General features: G+C 55.2%; 1 protein-coding gene across 4 annotated transcripts in view; it reads right to left on the bottom strand.

Annotated features, from left to right (window-relative positions):
- SPNS2 (SPNS lysolipid transporter 2, sphingosine-1-phosphate) overlaps positions 1-14,131 on the bottom strand; it is an 87,867-nt gene that overhangs the window by 24,606 nt on the left and 49,130 nt on the right. The window contains exon 1 of one of the 4 annotated variants that reach the window (XM_024980392.2): positions 12,504-13,044. The exons of 2 other annotated variants lie outside the window; for them this stretch is intronic. In XM_024980392.2, the coding sequence (XP_024836160.1) occupies positions 12,504-12,873 (370 nt within the window). In that variant the 5' untranslated portion in view covers positions 12,874-13,044. Of the gene's footprint in view, positions 1-12,503; positions 13,045-14,131 lie in introns of those variants that run through there. One more of the 4 variants, NM_001206154.1, reaches the window with a different exon arrangement.

Below are 14,131 nucleotides of genomic sequence, written 5' to 3'. Positions count from 1 at the left end.
ATAACTTTCCTTCCAAGGAGTAAGCGTCTTTTAATTTCATGGCTGCAATCACCATCTGCAGTGATTTTGGAGCCCAAAAAAATAGTCTGACACTGTTTCCCCATCTATTTGCCATGAATTGATGGGACCAGATGCCATGATCTTAGTTTTCTGAATATTGAGTTTTAGGCCAACTTTTTCACTCTCTTCTTTCACTTTCATCAAGAGGCTTTTTAGTTCCTCCTCACTTTCTGTCATAAGGGTAGTGTCATCTGCATATCTGAGGTTATTGATATTTCTCCCAGCAATCTTGATTCCAGCTTGTGCTTCTTCCAGCCCAGCGTTTCTCATGATGTACTCTGCAATTAAGTTAAATAAGCAGGGTGAAAATATACAGCCTTGACACACTCCTTTTCCTATTTGGAACCAGTCTGTTGTTCCACATCCAGTTCTAACTGTTGTTCCTGACCTGCATATAGGTTTCTCAAGAGGCCGGTCAGGTGGTCTGGTATTCCTATCTCTTTCAGAATTTTCCACAGTTTATTGTGATCCACACAGTCAAAGGCTTTGGCATAGTCAATAAAACAGAAATAGATGTTTTTCCGGAACTCCCTTGCTTTTTCGATGATCCAGTGATGTTGGCAATTTGATCTCTGGTTCCTCTGCCTTTTCTAAAACCAGCTTGAACATCTGGAAGTTCACAGTTCATGTATTGCTGAAGCCTGGCTTGGAGAATTTTGAGCATTACTGCCTCTTCTTACCCTGGCGCAATTTTGTTGACTGAATTAATTCTTGCCATTCCTTCAAAACTAGTTTAGATGCCTCCTCTTCTGGGAAGTCTTCCTTGATTTCTCCCCCTCCCAAAAGGGAGAGAGCTCGTTGCCCCCACTCTCCGAAGTCCATCCTTGTTTTAGCGCTTGTCACACTAGGATCAGTTTGTTCTACAGAGAAGACACAGGGACATGGATATGAGCTCCTTGGACCCGCTGTGGCCAGGAGCAAAAAGCCCCTAGTTGCTGGTTCCTGCTAAGTTCCAGGCACTGTGTGCGAGTCTACAAGGGGTATTTCTAGCCCTCCTACCCATGCTGATCTAGGGTTATCATCCCCATTTTACATAGGAGGAAACCGAGGCTCTGGGAAATTACATAGCTTGTCAGACAGCACACAAAATGTCAGGGGCAAGATCTGAAACCAGCAGCCCCCTGCAATCCAGCCTTGGGTCCAAGGCCTGAATTCCAGGCAGAAAGTCAGAGAAACCCCCCCAGGGAACAGGGCCTCGGGCGGGCTGTAAGACTCCAGGTCAAGCCCTGCCCAAGCCTTTCTGGGTTGTTTTCCCTCTTCCAGGCCTGCAAAGGGCCACTGCCGCAGGCAAGTGAGATCCCACTGGCCACTGGCACGGGAAGCGTGTGTCACAGCAGCCCGGACGGTCGTCTCAGATTTTCCTCTGGGCTCCAGGCTGGCTTGGACCCACACAACCCCCCTCCCTTCTTCACCACAGCCTTATTTTTAACCTCTTTCCTGGAGGCTGAGGTTTAGTGGGTCACAGGACGGGCCTCACGCCCAGGAGCAGCCTCCTACAGCTCAGACCCAGCCCATTCCACCAGCCCAGGGTGAGCAAGGTGGGGCTTCCATCCCACACGCAACTCCCCCGACCCATGGCCACAGCCCCCGATCCAGGCTTCTCCAGGCAGTCACCCCAAATCCACAGCCACGACTGTCCTCTGTCCACGGGGTCCTTGTCCCTGAGCCAAGAAAAAACATTCTGCAGAAGCAGGAGCACCTGAATTTCTTACCCATTGACCCTAATTACACCCCTCTCAAGCCTCCAAGGGGCTCGCCTCTTGTCCAAGGCCAGCTGCCCATTCTGCCTCCTGGGGAGCTGGCCCTGGGTTAGCTGCTGGCTTGCCTTGTGCTGTCAGCACCTCCCTCACCCCTGTGAAGGAGGGAGAGAAAAAGACGGGTGGTAGAGGGAATGAGGTAGGACTGTTTCTACCACCAGTATCAGTGAGAGGTGAGCGCGTTTGTGGACTCTGCAGGAGGCAGGGTGCCTCAGATGGTAAACAATCTATCTGCCTGCAATGCAGAAGACCCGGGTTCAATCCCTGGGTGGGGAAGATCCCCTGGAGAAAGGAACGGCTATCCACTCTAGTATTCTTGCCTGCAGAATTCTGTGGACACCAGAGGTGTCTGGTGGGCTACAGTCCATGGGGTTGCAAAGAGTTGGACACAACTGAGCGACTAACACTTCGCAGATGAAGTTCTTGTTTCTTTTTTTTTAGTTCCCCAACCAGGGGCTGAACTCAGGCCACATCAGTGAAAGCGCTGAGTCCTAACCTCTAGACTGCCAGGGAATTTCCATAGCTAAAGTTCTTAAAAGAATTTTCATCCCTCCCAACTCAATGTCCTCACCTCCATCCTCTGTTGAAGCCAACCGCCTCCTGGTGGCTCAGTCCCACAGGCTTTCTCATCCCTCAGCATCGCAGTCACCTGGACCCCAATTCCACGACTCCACCACCTGGTCCACTCCCTAGGCCAGACACCGGGGAGTCGGCCACGAAACCCCCTCACCTCCCATGAATGGGTCCCAAGGATTCTCTCTCTTCATCTCCAACTGGTATCCTCCCTGGACTCCCTGCCTCCAGCCTCTCCCATCCACCCAGCACCCCTCAGGCAGCCTGATCACACAAGCACTTATCAGCTTCTTATTAAGTCCTGGGCTGGGGTTTCAGAGATCACAGACAGTCTCTGGACTCAAGGAGCTAAGGCTGTGGCCCAGCGGTTGTCAGCTCTGGCCAGGGCTCAGAGTCATCTAAGTTGTTGTTGGTTGGTTGCTCAGTCGTGTCCAATTCCTCGCGATCCCATGGACTGCAGCACACCAGGCTTCCCTGTCCTTCACTATCTTCTGGAGACCTAGGGGGTCTTCAAAACACACGGCCCCGGACCCTTGTGCATAATACTACTGCTAATGACAACAGTAATATGGGTGTTAACATGTACTCTGGGCTCACTACATGCCAGACACTCTTCTGAGAGTGGAACCAAATTATTAGCTCACTGAGCGTGGCTGCCGCACTAGGGTTTAGTGGCTTTGCATTACCACCCAAATTCAGCCCAGACTTCTCGCATTTGAGGCCTCCACGCTCCAGATCTGCACAATCACCCTGTCTAGAAGCGAAAGCCAGGAATCTATTAACACACTGTCCAGGTAGCTGGAAACCACTGGCCTGGGTGGTCTGAACCCCTGTGGCTTGCACATCATGGTCCACAGGACTCCAAAGCCTTGACACAGCCGTGCCCTCTTCCTGGGCTGTTCATCTCTACCTGTTAACCTCCACCTCATCCAGGGCCCAGATCCAAGCTCATTTCTACCAAGGTTCTTCCACCCCCCAGCTCCCTCCTTTGGGGCTCTTATTGAAGAGATGCCTGTAACCTTGAGGTACCCCCAGAGCTGGATGAAATCTGGCCTGACTCATCCATCTGGCTGGTCACAGATATTCACAGTGACTCCCCATCACTGCTGGCCCCTCAATCCCCCCCAGAGGAGCCAGGTCCAGAACCCAACCTGCTGACATCACTGAGTCCTCAAAAAGGCTGCGGTGTAAGAGGAAATCCACACTGATGTCAGGAGCCCCCAGTTCAGACCAGCCTCAGATGCAAGGTAGGGACGTGATCCCAAGGTCTCTTTCTGCCTCGTCATCCAGTGCAGTCCACCTTGCCTCTCTCAGAGTAGCAGGCAGCATAGCTGAATTCCTAGGCTCTGGGTTCAAATTCTGATTTTTCCACCTTTCCTGCTATGTGATCTCAGGCAAGTTATTTAACTTCTCTGTGTCAGTTTCCTCCTCTGTAACAAGGATTAATTTTTTAAATTAATTTTTATTATAGTATACTTGATTTACAATATCGTGTTAGTTTTAGGTGATACCAAAGTGAATCAGTTTATATATATATATATATATATACACACACATATATCTCCACTCATTTTTAGATTATTTTCCCATATAGGTAGGTCATTATAGAGTATTGAATAGAGTTCTCTGTGCTATACAGTAGGTTCTTTTTAGTTACCTTTTTTATATATACTAGAGTATAGAAGGCAGTGGCACCCCACTCCAGTACTCTTGCCTGGAAAATCCCATGGACAGAGGAGCCTGGAAGGCTGCAGTCCATGGGGTCACTGAGGGTCAGACACGACTGAGCGACTTCACTTTCACTTTTCATTTTCATGCATTGGAGAAGGAAATGGCAACCCAGTCCAGTGTTCTTGCCTGGAGAATCCCAGGGACGGGGGAGCCTGGCGGGCTGCCGTCTATGGGGTCGCACAGAGTCGGACACGACTGAAGCGACTTAGCAGCAGCAGCAGCAGAGTATACATGTCAATCTCAATCTCCAAATTTATCCCTCCCCTTGCCTTTCCCCTTGGTAACAAACCATAAGTTTGTTTTCTCTATCTGTAACTCTATTTCTATTTTGCGGGTAAGTTCATTTGTACCATTTTTTTTAGATTCCACATATAAGCGATATCATATGATAGTTGTCTTTCTCTGTCTGATGCACTTCACTCAGCATAACAATCTTTAGGCCCGTCCATGTCGCTGCAAATGGTATTGTTTTGTTCTTTTCTGTGGCTGAGTAATATTCCTATATATATATATATGTATGTATGTATGTATATCTATATACCATAACAAGAATAAATTTTAACATCTGCTTTATATAGTTGTTGTGAAGTTTAAATGGGTTAATTCTGTAAAATGCTTGGAATGGTGCTCGGCACATAGTAGGTAGTCAATAAATGCTATAAACCTTATAAACCCGATCATAGATCATTAACTCATGGGGCAAGAGTCCTGTCCTGTGATCGGTTTCTGGAGAATGGGAAGCCCCATCTCAGTGTTTTTTTCTCCAAAATGGGGGCAGATGGCGGGTGCCGCTTGCCATTGGCCTGTCCCTCTTGGAGGGACCCTGGTCCCCTTTGGAGGCCTTACAGCTGGCTCAGTCTGGAAGTCTCACCCCTGCTACCATACTGGGCCGTAGCTCCCGCCCCAGTAATTATAGGGGCCTGAGGGCCTGGCTCTGCTGACCTGGCTCTGAATGGCTCAGGCTAAGAAACCACAGCCTGGCCCCACCAGCACCCACCCCCTCCTTCCTGAGCCTGAAGGGACTGACCAAGGCAGTTCCTCAGCCAGGGACCCGGGCTGTCAAGAAAGCTCACTTCTACCTGCCCCAGAGTGTCCACAGGGCAAGACCCTCCCCCGATCCCCTAGGGACAAGCTGAGTGACCTCTGGGAGCATCTGGCCTCTATTCTGGGGCCCAGGTTGCCCATCTGAGAGTGACCCAGAATCCCTAGACATCCCTGCTGTGTCCATCCTAAATCTTAATCGAGTTTGTTTTATATACACTCTCCCTCCTATTCCCCACATCTGCCTAGAAATCTGGATCATCAATGTTAGGACAGCCTAGTGGTCATCTCTGCAGGGACCATGAGGATGGGGCCCCAGCCCCACAGTCTCAGCCTCTCCCTAGAAGACCTAGACTCCAAACTTGGCCCCTTAAAGAGCACCCATAACACCCCTCCCTACCCACAGCCCTGCCTGCAGACCCCGCCAGCCTGAGGAGAGCAGAGAGCCTTCCCCCAACACCCCACCCCATCCCCTACTCCCCACCAAGCCTCTCTGCCCAGAGTGGGCGGAGACAGGCAGCTGGGCCTCTGGCCTGTGGTTCTGGTCTATCATTTGGGGCCGGCTTTCCTGGAACCGGACTCAGCCTTAGCAATTTGGGGGCTTTGCAGGGCCACTCCTTTCCCACCTCAGCCTCTCCGGCCCTGTTCTGGCTCAAGGACTTCCCAAGACCACCAGGGGCTGGGGACAAGGTGGTCACACCCTTATCGTGACCCATGGAGGGTGTGGCCTATGTGGACACAGACCCAGGATAAGGCCAAGAATGTATGAGGGGAGAGAGGGTAGGGAGAGATAAGAGACCTCGGAACGGCATGGCTCAAGCCCACGAACCCTCAGCCGTCTCCCTGCATGTTGTGCAAGCGGGCTAAGGTGACCGGCGACACCCGCTGCCACTTCTCAGATGGAAAATTGAGATTCAGAAAACACCAGAAAAGAGGCTGCAGCCAGGCCCCTCTCAACATCCACACCAGCCACTCTCACCTGGGTGCTCCAAACAGTGTGTGACTAAGGAACAACACCCCACCCCAGGCACAGCCCTCTACAGTTTACAAAGCACAACTGTGCTCCTTGCGGTCAGAGATCCCATTTGGCAAGTTCATGCCAGGCAGGGAAAGGATCATGAAGACTCCACAACGGAGGGGTCGGGGAGCGGAGAAGACCCCAGCAAGGTCACCATGGAGGCAGAGAACTGAGGGCAAGGCAGGAGATGGGGCCCGCACCCCTAACCTCCAAACTCTGGCTAGTGCATCATTCTTGCTTCTTTCTCACTCTAAAAGAAGTGCTTCTGCCCTCAGCCATATCTTTACCTAGGGCTCCTTCCACCAACCCCTCAACCACCAAGAGAGGGCCAGGACCAGAGAGGACCAGTGTCCTGCTTCATCCCACCTGGCAGTGTGACCTGGGACCAGCCCTTCACCTCCAGTGCCCCACCTGCAGAAGAGGCAGAACCACCCCGGTGCCCTCCTGCATGTACAGGAGCCATTCTGCTCAGCATGGGGCCAGGCAGCCCCATTGTCAGGTCTGCGGGCAGGGCAGACAGGGACCACACTGACCACTGCCCCCACTTCCTTCCTGGAGACACGAGGCTTGTAGCTCATTGTGAGCCCTGGTCAGCACAAAAGGGCAGCACTGGCCACCACAAGAGAAGCCCCAGCCTCGGCCACAGGGGCCTATCCTGGTCCAGGGTCATCCAAACCTACGAGTGCCCAGAAGGATGGCCTTTGGGGTCAGGCCAGGCTGGGGCAACTCAATTCTGTCACATAGTCGGCCAACAAGAGCCAAGCCTATGCCCAGGCTCAGCAATCCTTGAGGCTGGAGGGAGACAGCTAGCCTATAACAGGGGTAGGTGCCATGATGGATGTGGGACAGAGTGGAGGGGACATAGGGAAGACTTCCAGGAAGGAGGGCAGAGGCACCACGGAGGCCCATCAGCAAAAACTAAGTTTGGCCCCTGAAGCAACAGGGAAACAGACCTGGCTATCTTGGGAAAGGGAGATATAGGCAGAGCCGAAGTCTAGCAGGTGAGAGTCCCTGAGACCAAGTCACGTGCCCCATACTACCCTTGGGAGCAAGACCCTGACCACAGAAAAAGAGGAACAAAATCTTCTACTGTGGATTTAAGGCTCAGAGAGGGTCAGGATCTGCCTTAGGTCACACAGCAACTCTGACAAAGCCAGGAGCAGCCCAGGAGATGGTCAGGGCCCATGGGGAGCCCAGCCCCATGAGCCTGGGGATCAAGACAGTGTCTTCTTTGCCTCCTGTGCTCTCATCCCCTATCTACCCTCAGGATTTCAGGCCCCCACACCCAGGGCTTCCCTGGCGGCTCAGACGGTAAAGTGTCTGCCTGCAATGCAGGAGACTTGTGTTCAATCCCTGGGTCGGAAAGATCCCTTGGAGAAGGAAATGGCAACCCACTCCAGTACTCTTGCCTGGAAAATTCCATGGATGGAGGAGCCTGGTAGACTATAGTCCACGGGATCGCAAAGAGTTGGACACGGCCGAACAACTTCACTTCACACCCAGGCAGAAACAAAAGCCACTTCCAGTCAGGGAAGAGACATGAAACTCCTCTCTGAGCAACTCTGGCCCCGCAACCTCCCTCTCAGCCCAGGCTATACCCTGCAGCCTTCCTGCCCCATTCACAAAGGAGAAACAAACGCAGAGGCTGGGAGGGTCACTGGCCCTGAGTCCCAAACCAAGGTAGTGAGTTTCAAGGCACTTCTCTGACAGGTCAACTGCACAAAGGAGGTGCCAACAGATCCAACCAGAAGGTGCCTAAGAAGGAAAAAGGAGCTTGAAAATGGGCTGCTAGTGGTTAGTCACTGGGGTGCTGGCATTCCAGGCTGGCCCAGCGGTGCACCTGGACACTGACCTATCAGACAGGCATTCTGGAATGTGGCCCTGGGACACCCCGCCCTGCAGACATTACGTAGTGCTGACTTGGTGGTGACCAAGGCAGGGCCACTCAAGGGGTCAAACGAAGCCACCTGAGGGGGGAGGGCGGGAGTGGCGTTGATAATCCTTATCCACAGAGATAGCCACAGAGCATGGGGACTGACCTGGCTTCTACACACTCAGGTGACACTGCAGAAGGTCCGGAGCCTCCGTTCCCCTAAGTGTTAGCTCTGGACAGATTCAACAAAGCAGACAAAAAAAGAAAAAGAGCCAAGAGCCCATGCTTGGCGGCTCTTCCTGCACCCAGCTCAGGTGTTTGGGGAAGCCCCCAGTCCCTGCCAGGCCTGCATTCCAGGCTGGGTCCCTGTACTCCTCTCTCCTGGGTTTGTGTTAGTGAGCGGTTGCCATGGATACCGGTCTCAGCTTCTTTGGCAGAAAAGACTCCCCCAGGGCAGGGCTCTGCCTCTCCTCCTCACCAGCCCCTGCTCCACCCGATTTCAAGTGCCTGGTCTGCCAAGGGGCTGGATCAAAGGGAAGGAAACTGGGTCTCAGGAAGGGAACAGGTGCCCCCAGAGAAGTTAGGGGAGAATAGTCCCCTAACTCTCAAATAGTCATTCAGCAACCATAAACAGGGCCATGCCAACTCCTTCTTGCTGGGCCTGGTTCCAGGAAAAGAATGCTGCCTCCTACATCCTCAGCTCTGCTTCTCTTCTATAGATGGAAGAATGGAAGCCGGGGGCACAGGCTTCTCAGGCACCATGGTGCTGTGCTGGTAAGGTGAGACTCAGGACCCTCAAATGAGAGGCTCCACCCCTTCTCCTGACCTGGCAGCCACAAGTGGGCTCAGAATGGAGAGTGAGTGGCTGCCAGGCTGGTAGGGGCCTTGGGAGTGGGAGCCGTGTGCCCTAGGGGAGCTCAAACTGCTGCTGTTGAACTGAGCTGAAATTCATCTGCCTGGAGGGCTTCCGCCCTGGCCAGCGGAGTCTCCAGTTTTCCAGGTCAGAAGCAGGGGTGGCATGCTCTGTCCTGCCCTGGAGAGAAGACCACACTGGAGGGTTCTGATCCTGCTCCTCCCTACCATGTGACCTTGGGTAAATGCCAGCTCTCTCCCAGCATCCACGTCCCCATCCACCCAGGCAGGTGGAGGGCAGGGTTAAGAGATAGCTTCTGGGCTACATCAGTTCCATCCAACTGAAGCAACGCTCAGTAAGAAAAGCCAGAGTGGGAGCCTGGCCCTTCTCACCTGCTTCTGAGGCCTGCTGCCCTCAGGGGGTTCTCATGGGGAGGAGGAGGAGGAGGAGAAGCCGTAATTAGCTCGATCACCCCGTGGCGGTGGCGCTGGGAATGCCAGGATGGAGGCAGAACCTACTGGAGTTCCCAGGATGGTGAAGAAGCGGGGGATTTGCCAAGGAATCCTAAAAGGAACTGTGAGAAAGTGAGAAATAGGAGGGCACAATGATCGGGCGGCCACAGCTTGGGCAGAGCCATGGAAGAGCAAGGAAAAGTGAAGATCTCCTAGGAGTCTGGCCTTGTCCTGGGCATAAGAGACATTCTCAGTTACACTACAACCCTGGGAGGTAGAGGGGAGGAAGTGATCAGCCGGAACCCAGGCGACATCCTCAAGGTCACACGGCTGGGAATTTGAAGAGCCTGGACGTGAACTCTGGCATCAAAGACTCTAGACCTTCATTATCCATCGTGGTGGCCCCAAGCTACTACGGCTTTTGGGAACCTGAAATACAGCTAGTCTAAACTGACCCGTGCTATAAATGCAAAATACACTGAGTTTTGAAACTCAGTATGAAAAGTAGGCAAACTATCCCATCAACAGCTTCTATGTTGATGATGTTGGATACAGTGAGTGGAATAAAATGTTCATTCATTTCATCTAGTCTTTTTACTTTTTTAAATGTGGCTCGTAGAACATGTTAAATTATATTCGTGGTTTGCCTTATATTTCTTTTGGACCAAGCTGGTCTATTCCATGAAAACAGAAATGCACAGGATGAATTGAAAGGAAGAGTGTGGGAACTCTCCCATTTTTTTTTTTTTTTTGATGGGGGAGCCAGGGCCAGATGGTGAGATTTTCAGGGATCAGGTGGGTGCAAATATCCAAGATGACTGAGCCATGGACTGTCAGCATCGCCTCATCTGTCCCAGCTGGACAGTCAGCAACAGGTGGACTGAAGCCTGAGATGACCATTCCCCTGTGATCCCCCCAAACCGCCCCCAACCTCCCAAGCCATAGTAGTTGCCATAGAGACAGTAAATCTTCCTGAAAACTGAACTTGGCAACAAGGGGGTGGTGGTAGGAGAATGACAGTAAAGAGAGAGGGAGGGAGCAGGCTCATCCGGAGAGGAAATCTGTGTGTGCTGTGTGCTGGGGGCAGGGTGGAGCAGGAGCTCCCGGCCCTCCCTGGCGGGACAGAAGGGGATGCACAGCTCAGACAGTGTTTGCACAGAGCTTTCAGGACCTTCCTCCCTACTGCTCCACCCCCTGTTACCAATTTACCAAAAGTTTCCTATCTTATTCTCCCATTCTGACTCTGGGACCCCTGTGGGGGTGGGGGCAGATAGGTACCAGCCCTCCTTGATCCCACCCTCCCACCTCAGCCAGTAAACAGAGTCGGTTTCCCTAAGAATGTTAGAGTGTGGGTCGGGTGGGGGTGGGGGGTGGTCTGAGGCCTGAAAAGAGAAGTTGGTGTGACAGAGCCAGAAGCAGGCCATTCACTGACCAGCTGAGAGGGTAGGAACCAGGTAGATGGATTTAGATGGAATGCCAGTTTTGTCGTGCCCTCTCTGAGCCATTGTGGACAAAGGCCTTGGTTTGCTCATCTGTGGACAGAAGTTGACTATCCGCAGGTCCGCCCCCCAGCGTCCGCCCCCCCGCCCGTGTTCTCTGACTTCTCCCCACTTTTGGGTGGCACCTAAGCTCCCAGGTCCCAGGCAGGATGGCATATGCATGAGATGGGCTGGTGTGCTTGGATGGTGCTGACTACTCCAGCTCACCAGACCAAGTAAGAGTCCCCTGGGGACAGCTCGTCCCAGAAATTGGTGCCAAGGGTACCCCCTTTCAACTCCCCACAGAGAGGAACAGAGAGATAAAAGATTTTGAAAGTGGGAGTCGGGGAAGGCAGAAGCCTCTGCTCTCCAAGCACTTGACACAAAACCCCATTCAACAGACAGGGAGACTGAGTCCTGGCAAAGGGGACCCAGGTGGCATTATATTTTATGGTTTAGGCCAGGATTCGCTTCTCGTCACAGGCACAAAGTTCTCTGTAGAGTCTATCCAAAAAAAAAATTTTTTTTTTTTGTAGTTGCAGATTTTACTAAGCTGTGGTTAGGCAGGTTCTGGGGCCAGCGGGCCAGGATGTCAGGGATCCAGTCACTAGTCTCCTATGGCAGAGAGCCCCCACATGCAAGTCTGGCCCAAGTCCTTTTCTCTTAAGGCTGCACCATTCCCACCCAGGAGCAGCTCAATTTAGGGAAAAGTCCCTGCTCACAGACCCCTGAGAACTGGGGGAGGGAAGCCAGCAGACTAGAATTCCCAGAAGGCTCTTTCATCCCCAGAGGGTCCCACCTCAGAACGGGGAAGAGACCTAAACACTAACTAAGACCGGCCCAAGGTCACACACCAAGCACAGAAGAGCAGATTCCGGGCGAGAACTCAGTTGTTCTATCGAACCCTAATCCCTCCCTGAGGAGGCTGGCTCCCGGAGACGCTCACAGAGGACTAGGCAGTCCCTCTCCTGCCCCAGTGGCCTGCGCCCTACCCCAGGCCCCAAGCGACAGAGAAGGGAGGGAAGAGTCTTCAGGCCTCTAGCCAGGGCCAGCTGCAAACCGCATCCTGGGTCCCCAGGCGCCGCGGACCCGCCCCGCCCCTCCCTCCACTCCCCGCAGCCCCAAGCCTTTGTCAGCCACGCGCTCACACGCTCACACACACACATCCGCGCCGCCCGCGAGCACACACTTGGTCTCCTCTGGCGCACACCCGCAAGGGGCGCGCGCACTCGCGGCACGCACGCAGGGGAGTGGAGGCGGCGGAGGAAGGAAGGAACTGACCGGCTACGGACGGACAGACCGCCTGGGCTGGGGGAAGGGGAGGAGAGGCCCAGGAATCTGAGGCTGGGGCGGGAGGGGTCGCGAAGGCCAGAACGCAGAGAGACGCAAAGGAGACTCTCGCAGAAGAGGACAACGGATGGGACGTCAAGGGCTGGCGGGGACGCGCGGGCTACTCCAGGGGTGGGGACTCCCCCTACCCCTGGCCCGGGGGGTGCGGGGGCGGTCCCAGGATTGGATCAGTAGGTCTTGGGGGCATCACTTGCCCAGTGGTACCTGAGGCGAAGGCCCTTAGGGACCCCACGAAAGGCTTGGATATAGGGGGCCTGCCCCGGGGTACCTCCAGGCAGAGGGTCCTGGTACTCGGACTGGGTGGGGCACTCGCTCACCTGCTACGGTGTACCTGTCCAGGTAGTTGAGCACGTTGCCCAAGCTGAGGATGGCGGCGGCTGCCCCCCGCCCGCGGCCCAAGCTGGCTGGTTTGGGCTGCTGCGCGCCCGGGCCCTTGACAGCCGCTGCGCAGCCAGGAGTGCTGGGGGTGCTGGGGGGTCCGGAAGGGGCCCGTCTCACGCTGCCCGACAGCGTCTGCACCTCATCGTCCGCGGTCGCGACTCCAGCGGCGCCCGCTGCCCGCGCCCCGCAGCAACCGCCACCGCCGACCCCTCGCTGCGCCCCCCGGCGCCGGCGCCGCCGCTCCGCGTCCGCCTCCTCCTCCTCCGCGCCGCCCGCCGCCGCCGAGGCGCATTCCAGGCACATCATGCCGGCCGGGATCGGGGCGGCGGGGGGCGCGGGGGGCGCGGGGCCCAGCTTGGGCCCACTCAGTGCGTGTGTGCGCCGAGGAGCCGCCGCTGCACCATCCCGGCCGGGCCCCGTCGGCTCCTGCGCTCCGGCCCCGGCTGCAGCGCTGCCACCGTTTCAGCCCGATGCGCCGCGGTCGCCGCCGCCGCCGCTCTGACAGCTGCGGCCCGGCCCCGCCCACCAGGCCCTTGCCCAATCAGCCCCGGGCTCGAACCACAGCCCCGCCCCACACGTGCTGCCCCCGGGGGGCGGAGAGGGGGCCGGGCCGCAGAGCCCCTCCCGCCCGACGGGGGCGCAGTCATGCTGGAGCCGCGCGGCCGCCGAGGCTGGCGAGGACCCGGAGGGGTTTGTGGGGAACCACGGAGCTAGGGGCCGCGTGCGGGAAGTAGGACTCCCTGGCACCCACTCAGTGCCCTCCCTCTCCACCCCCTACCGAAGCGGAGAGTCTGGGGGACAGTTGGGGGGCTGGAGCTCAGGGCATGTGGACATCTTGGAGAGAGGGTCTCAGATGGTTAAATCAGGAGCGCGGGTGGGAGAGCCCGTGACCGCTCCCGCAGCTACGCACCCGCCATGATTTAATCAGTTCAGGGAGGGCTACTGTAAGAACCGAGAAGCATGATCGGTGGGGGTTTTGGTCCAGGGCTCCACCAGACACAGAAGGTTATGTCGCCCACCTCCCCATGGAAACTCAGATCCAGCCCCCAGCCTCCCCCTGGACCCATTCCTGTGTGCACACCGAGACCCTACCCATGCTCCACAGAGAGGCAGCCCCTGGCAGGGAGAGACAGGGCTCCAACTGGGACACCTTGGAAACAGGGCATTAAAAGGGGGCCTTGTCCCCTGAGGGCCCAGTAACCGCAAGCATCAGGCTTCAGCAGCGCATGACAAAGCCCTGAATGGGAGACAGGAAGCTGGGCCCTAACTCAGTTCTGCCCTGGTGTGTGGCATGACCCTAGACAAGAACCCTAACTGGTGTCAGTTTCTCTCTCTGGGGGTAGATAGGAGGATAGGCTTCAGATGGTCTGGAAGTCCCCCAGGTTCTCCCTTGGCGGGGCAGGGAGCCCCATCCCCTGTGGAGAGTGTCGGGTTAGCTTCTGTATTCGGGATTACATTCTCCACTGTCACGCATCTCAGAGGTGCTGTGGTTCTGGTAAGCTCCGTCCCCCGTTCATGAGTTTGCAGCTTTGATTGAAAAGAAAATCCTGTACAAAGGGCTGAG

Source organism: Bos taurus, chromosome 19, assembly GCF_002263795.3.
Source record: "Bos taurus isolate L1 Dominette 01449 registration number 42190680 breed Hereford chromosome 19, ARS-UCD2.0, whole genome shotgun sequence".
In the NCBI taxonomy this organism is placed as follows: Eukaryota; Metazoa; Chordata; class Mammalia; order Artiodactyla; family Bovidae; genus Bos; species Bos taurus.
The sequence above is the reverse complement of the archived record's forward strand: the minus strand, read 5'-3'. Positions and strand labels throughout refer to the sequence as shown.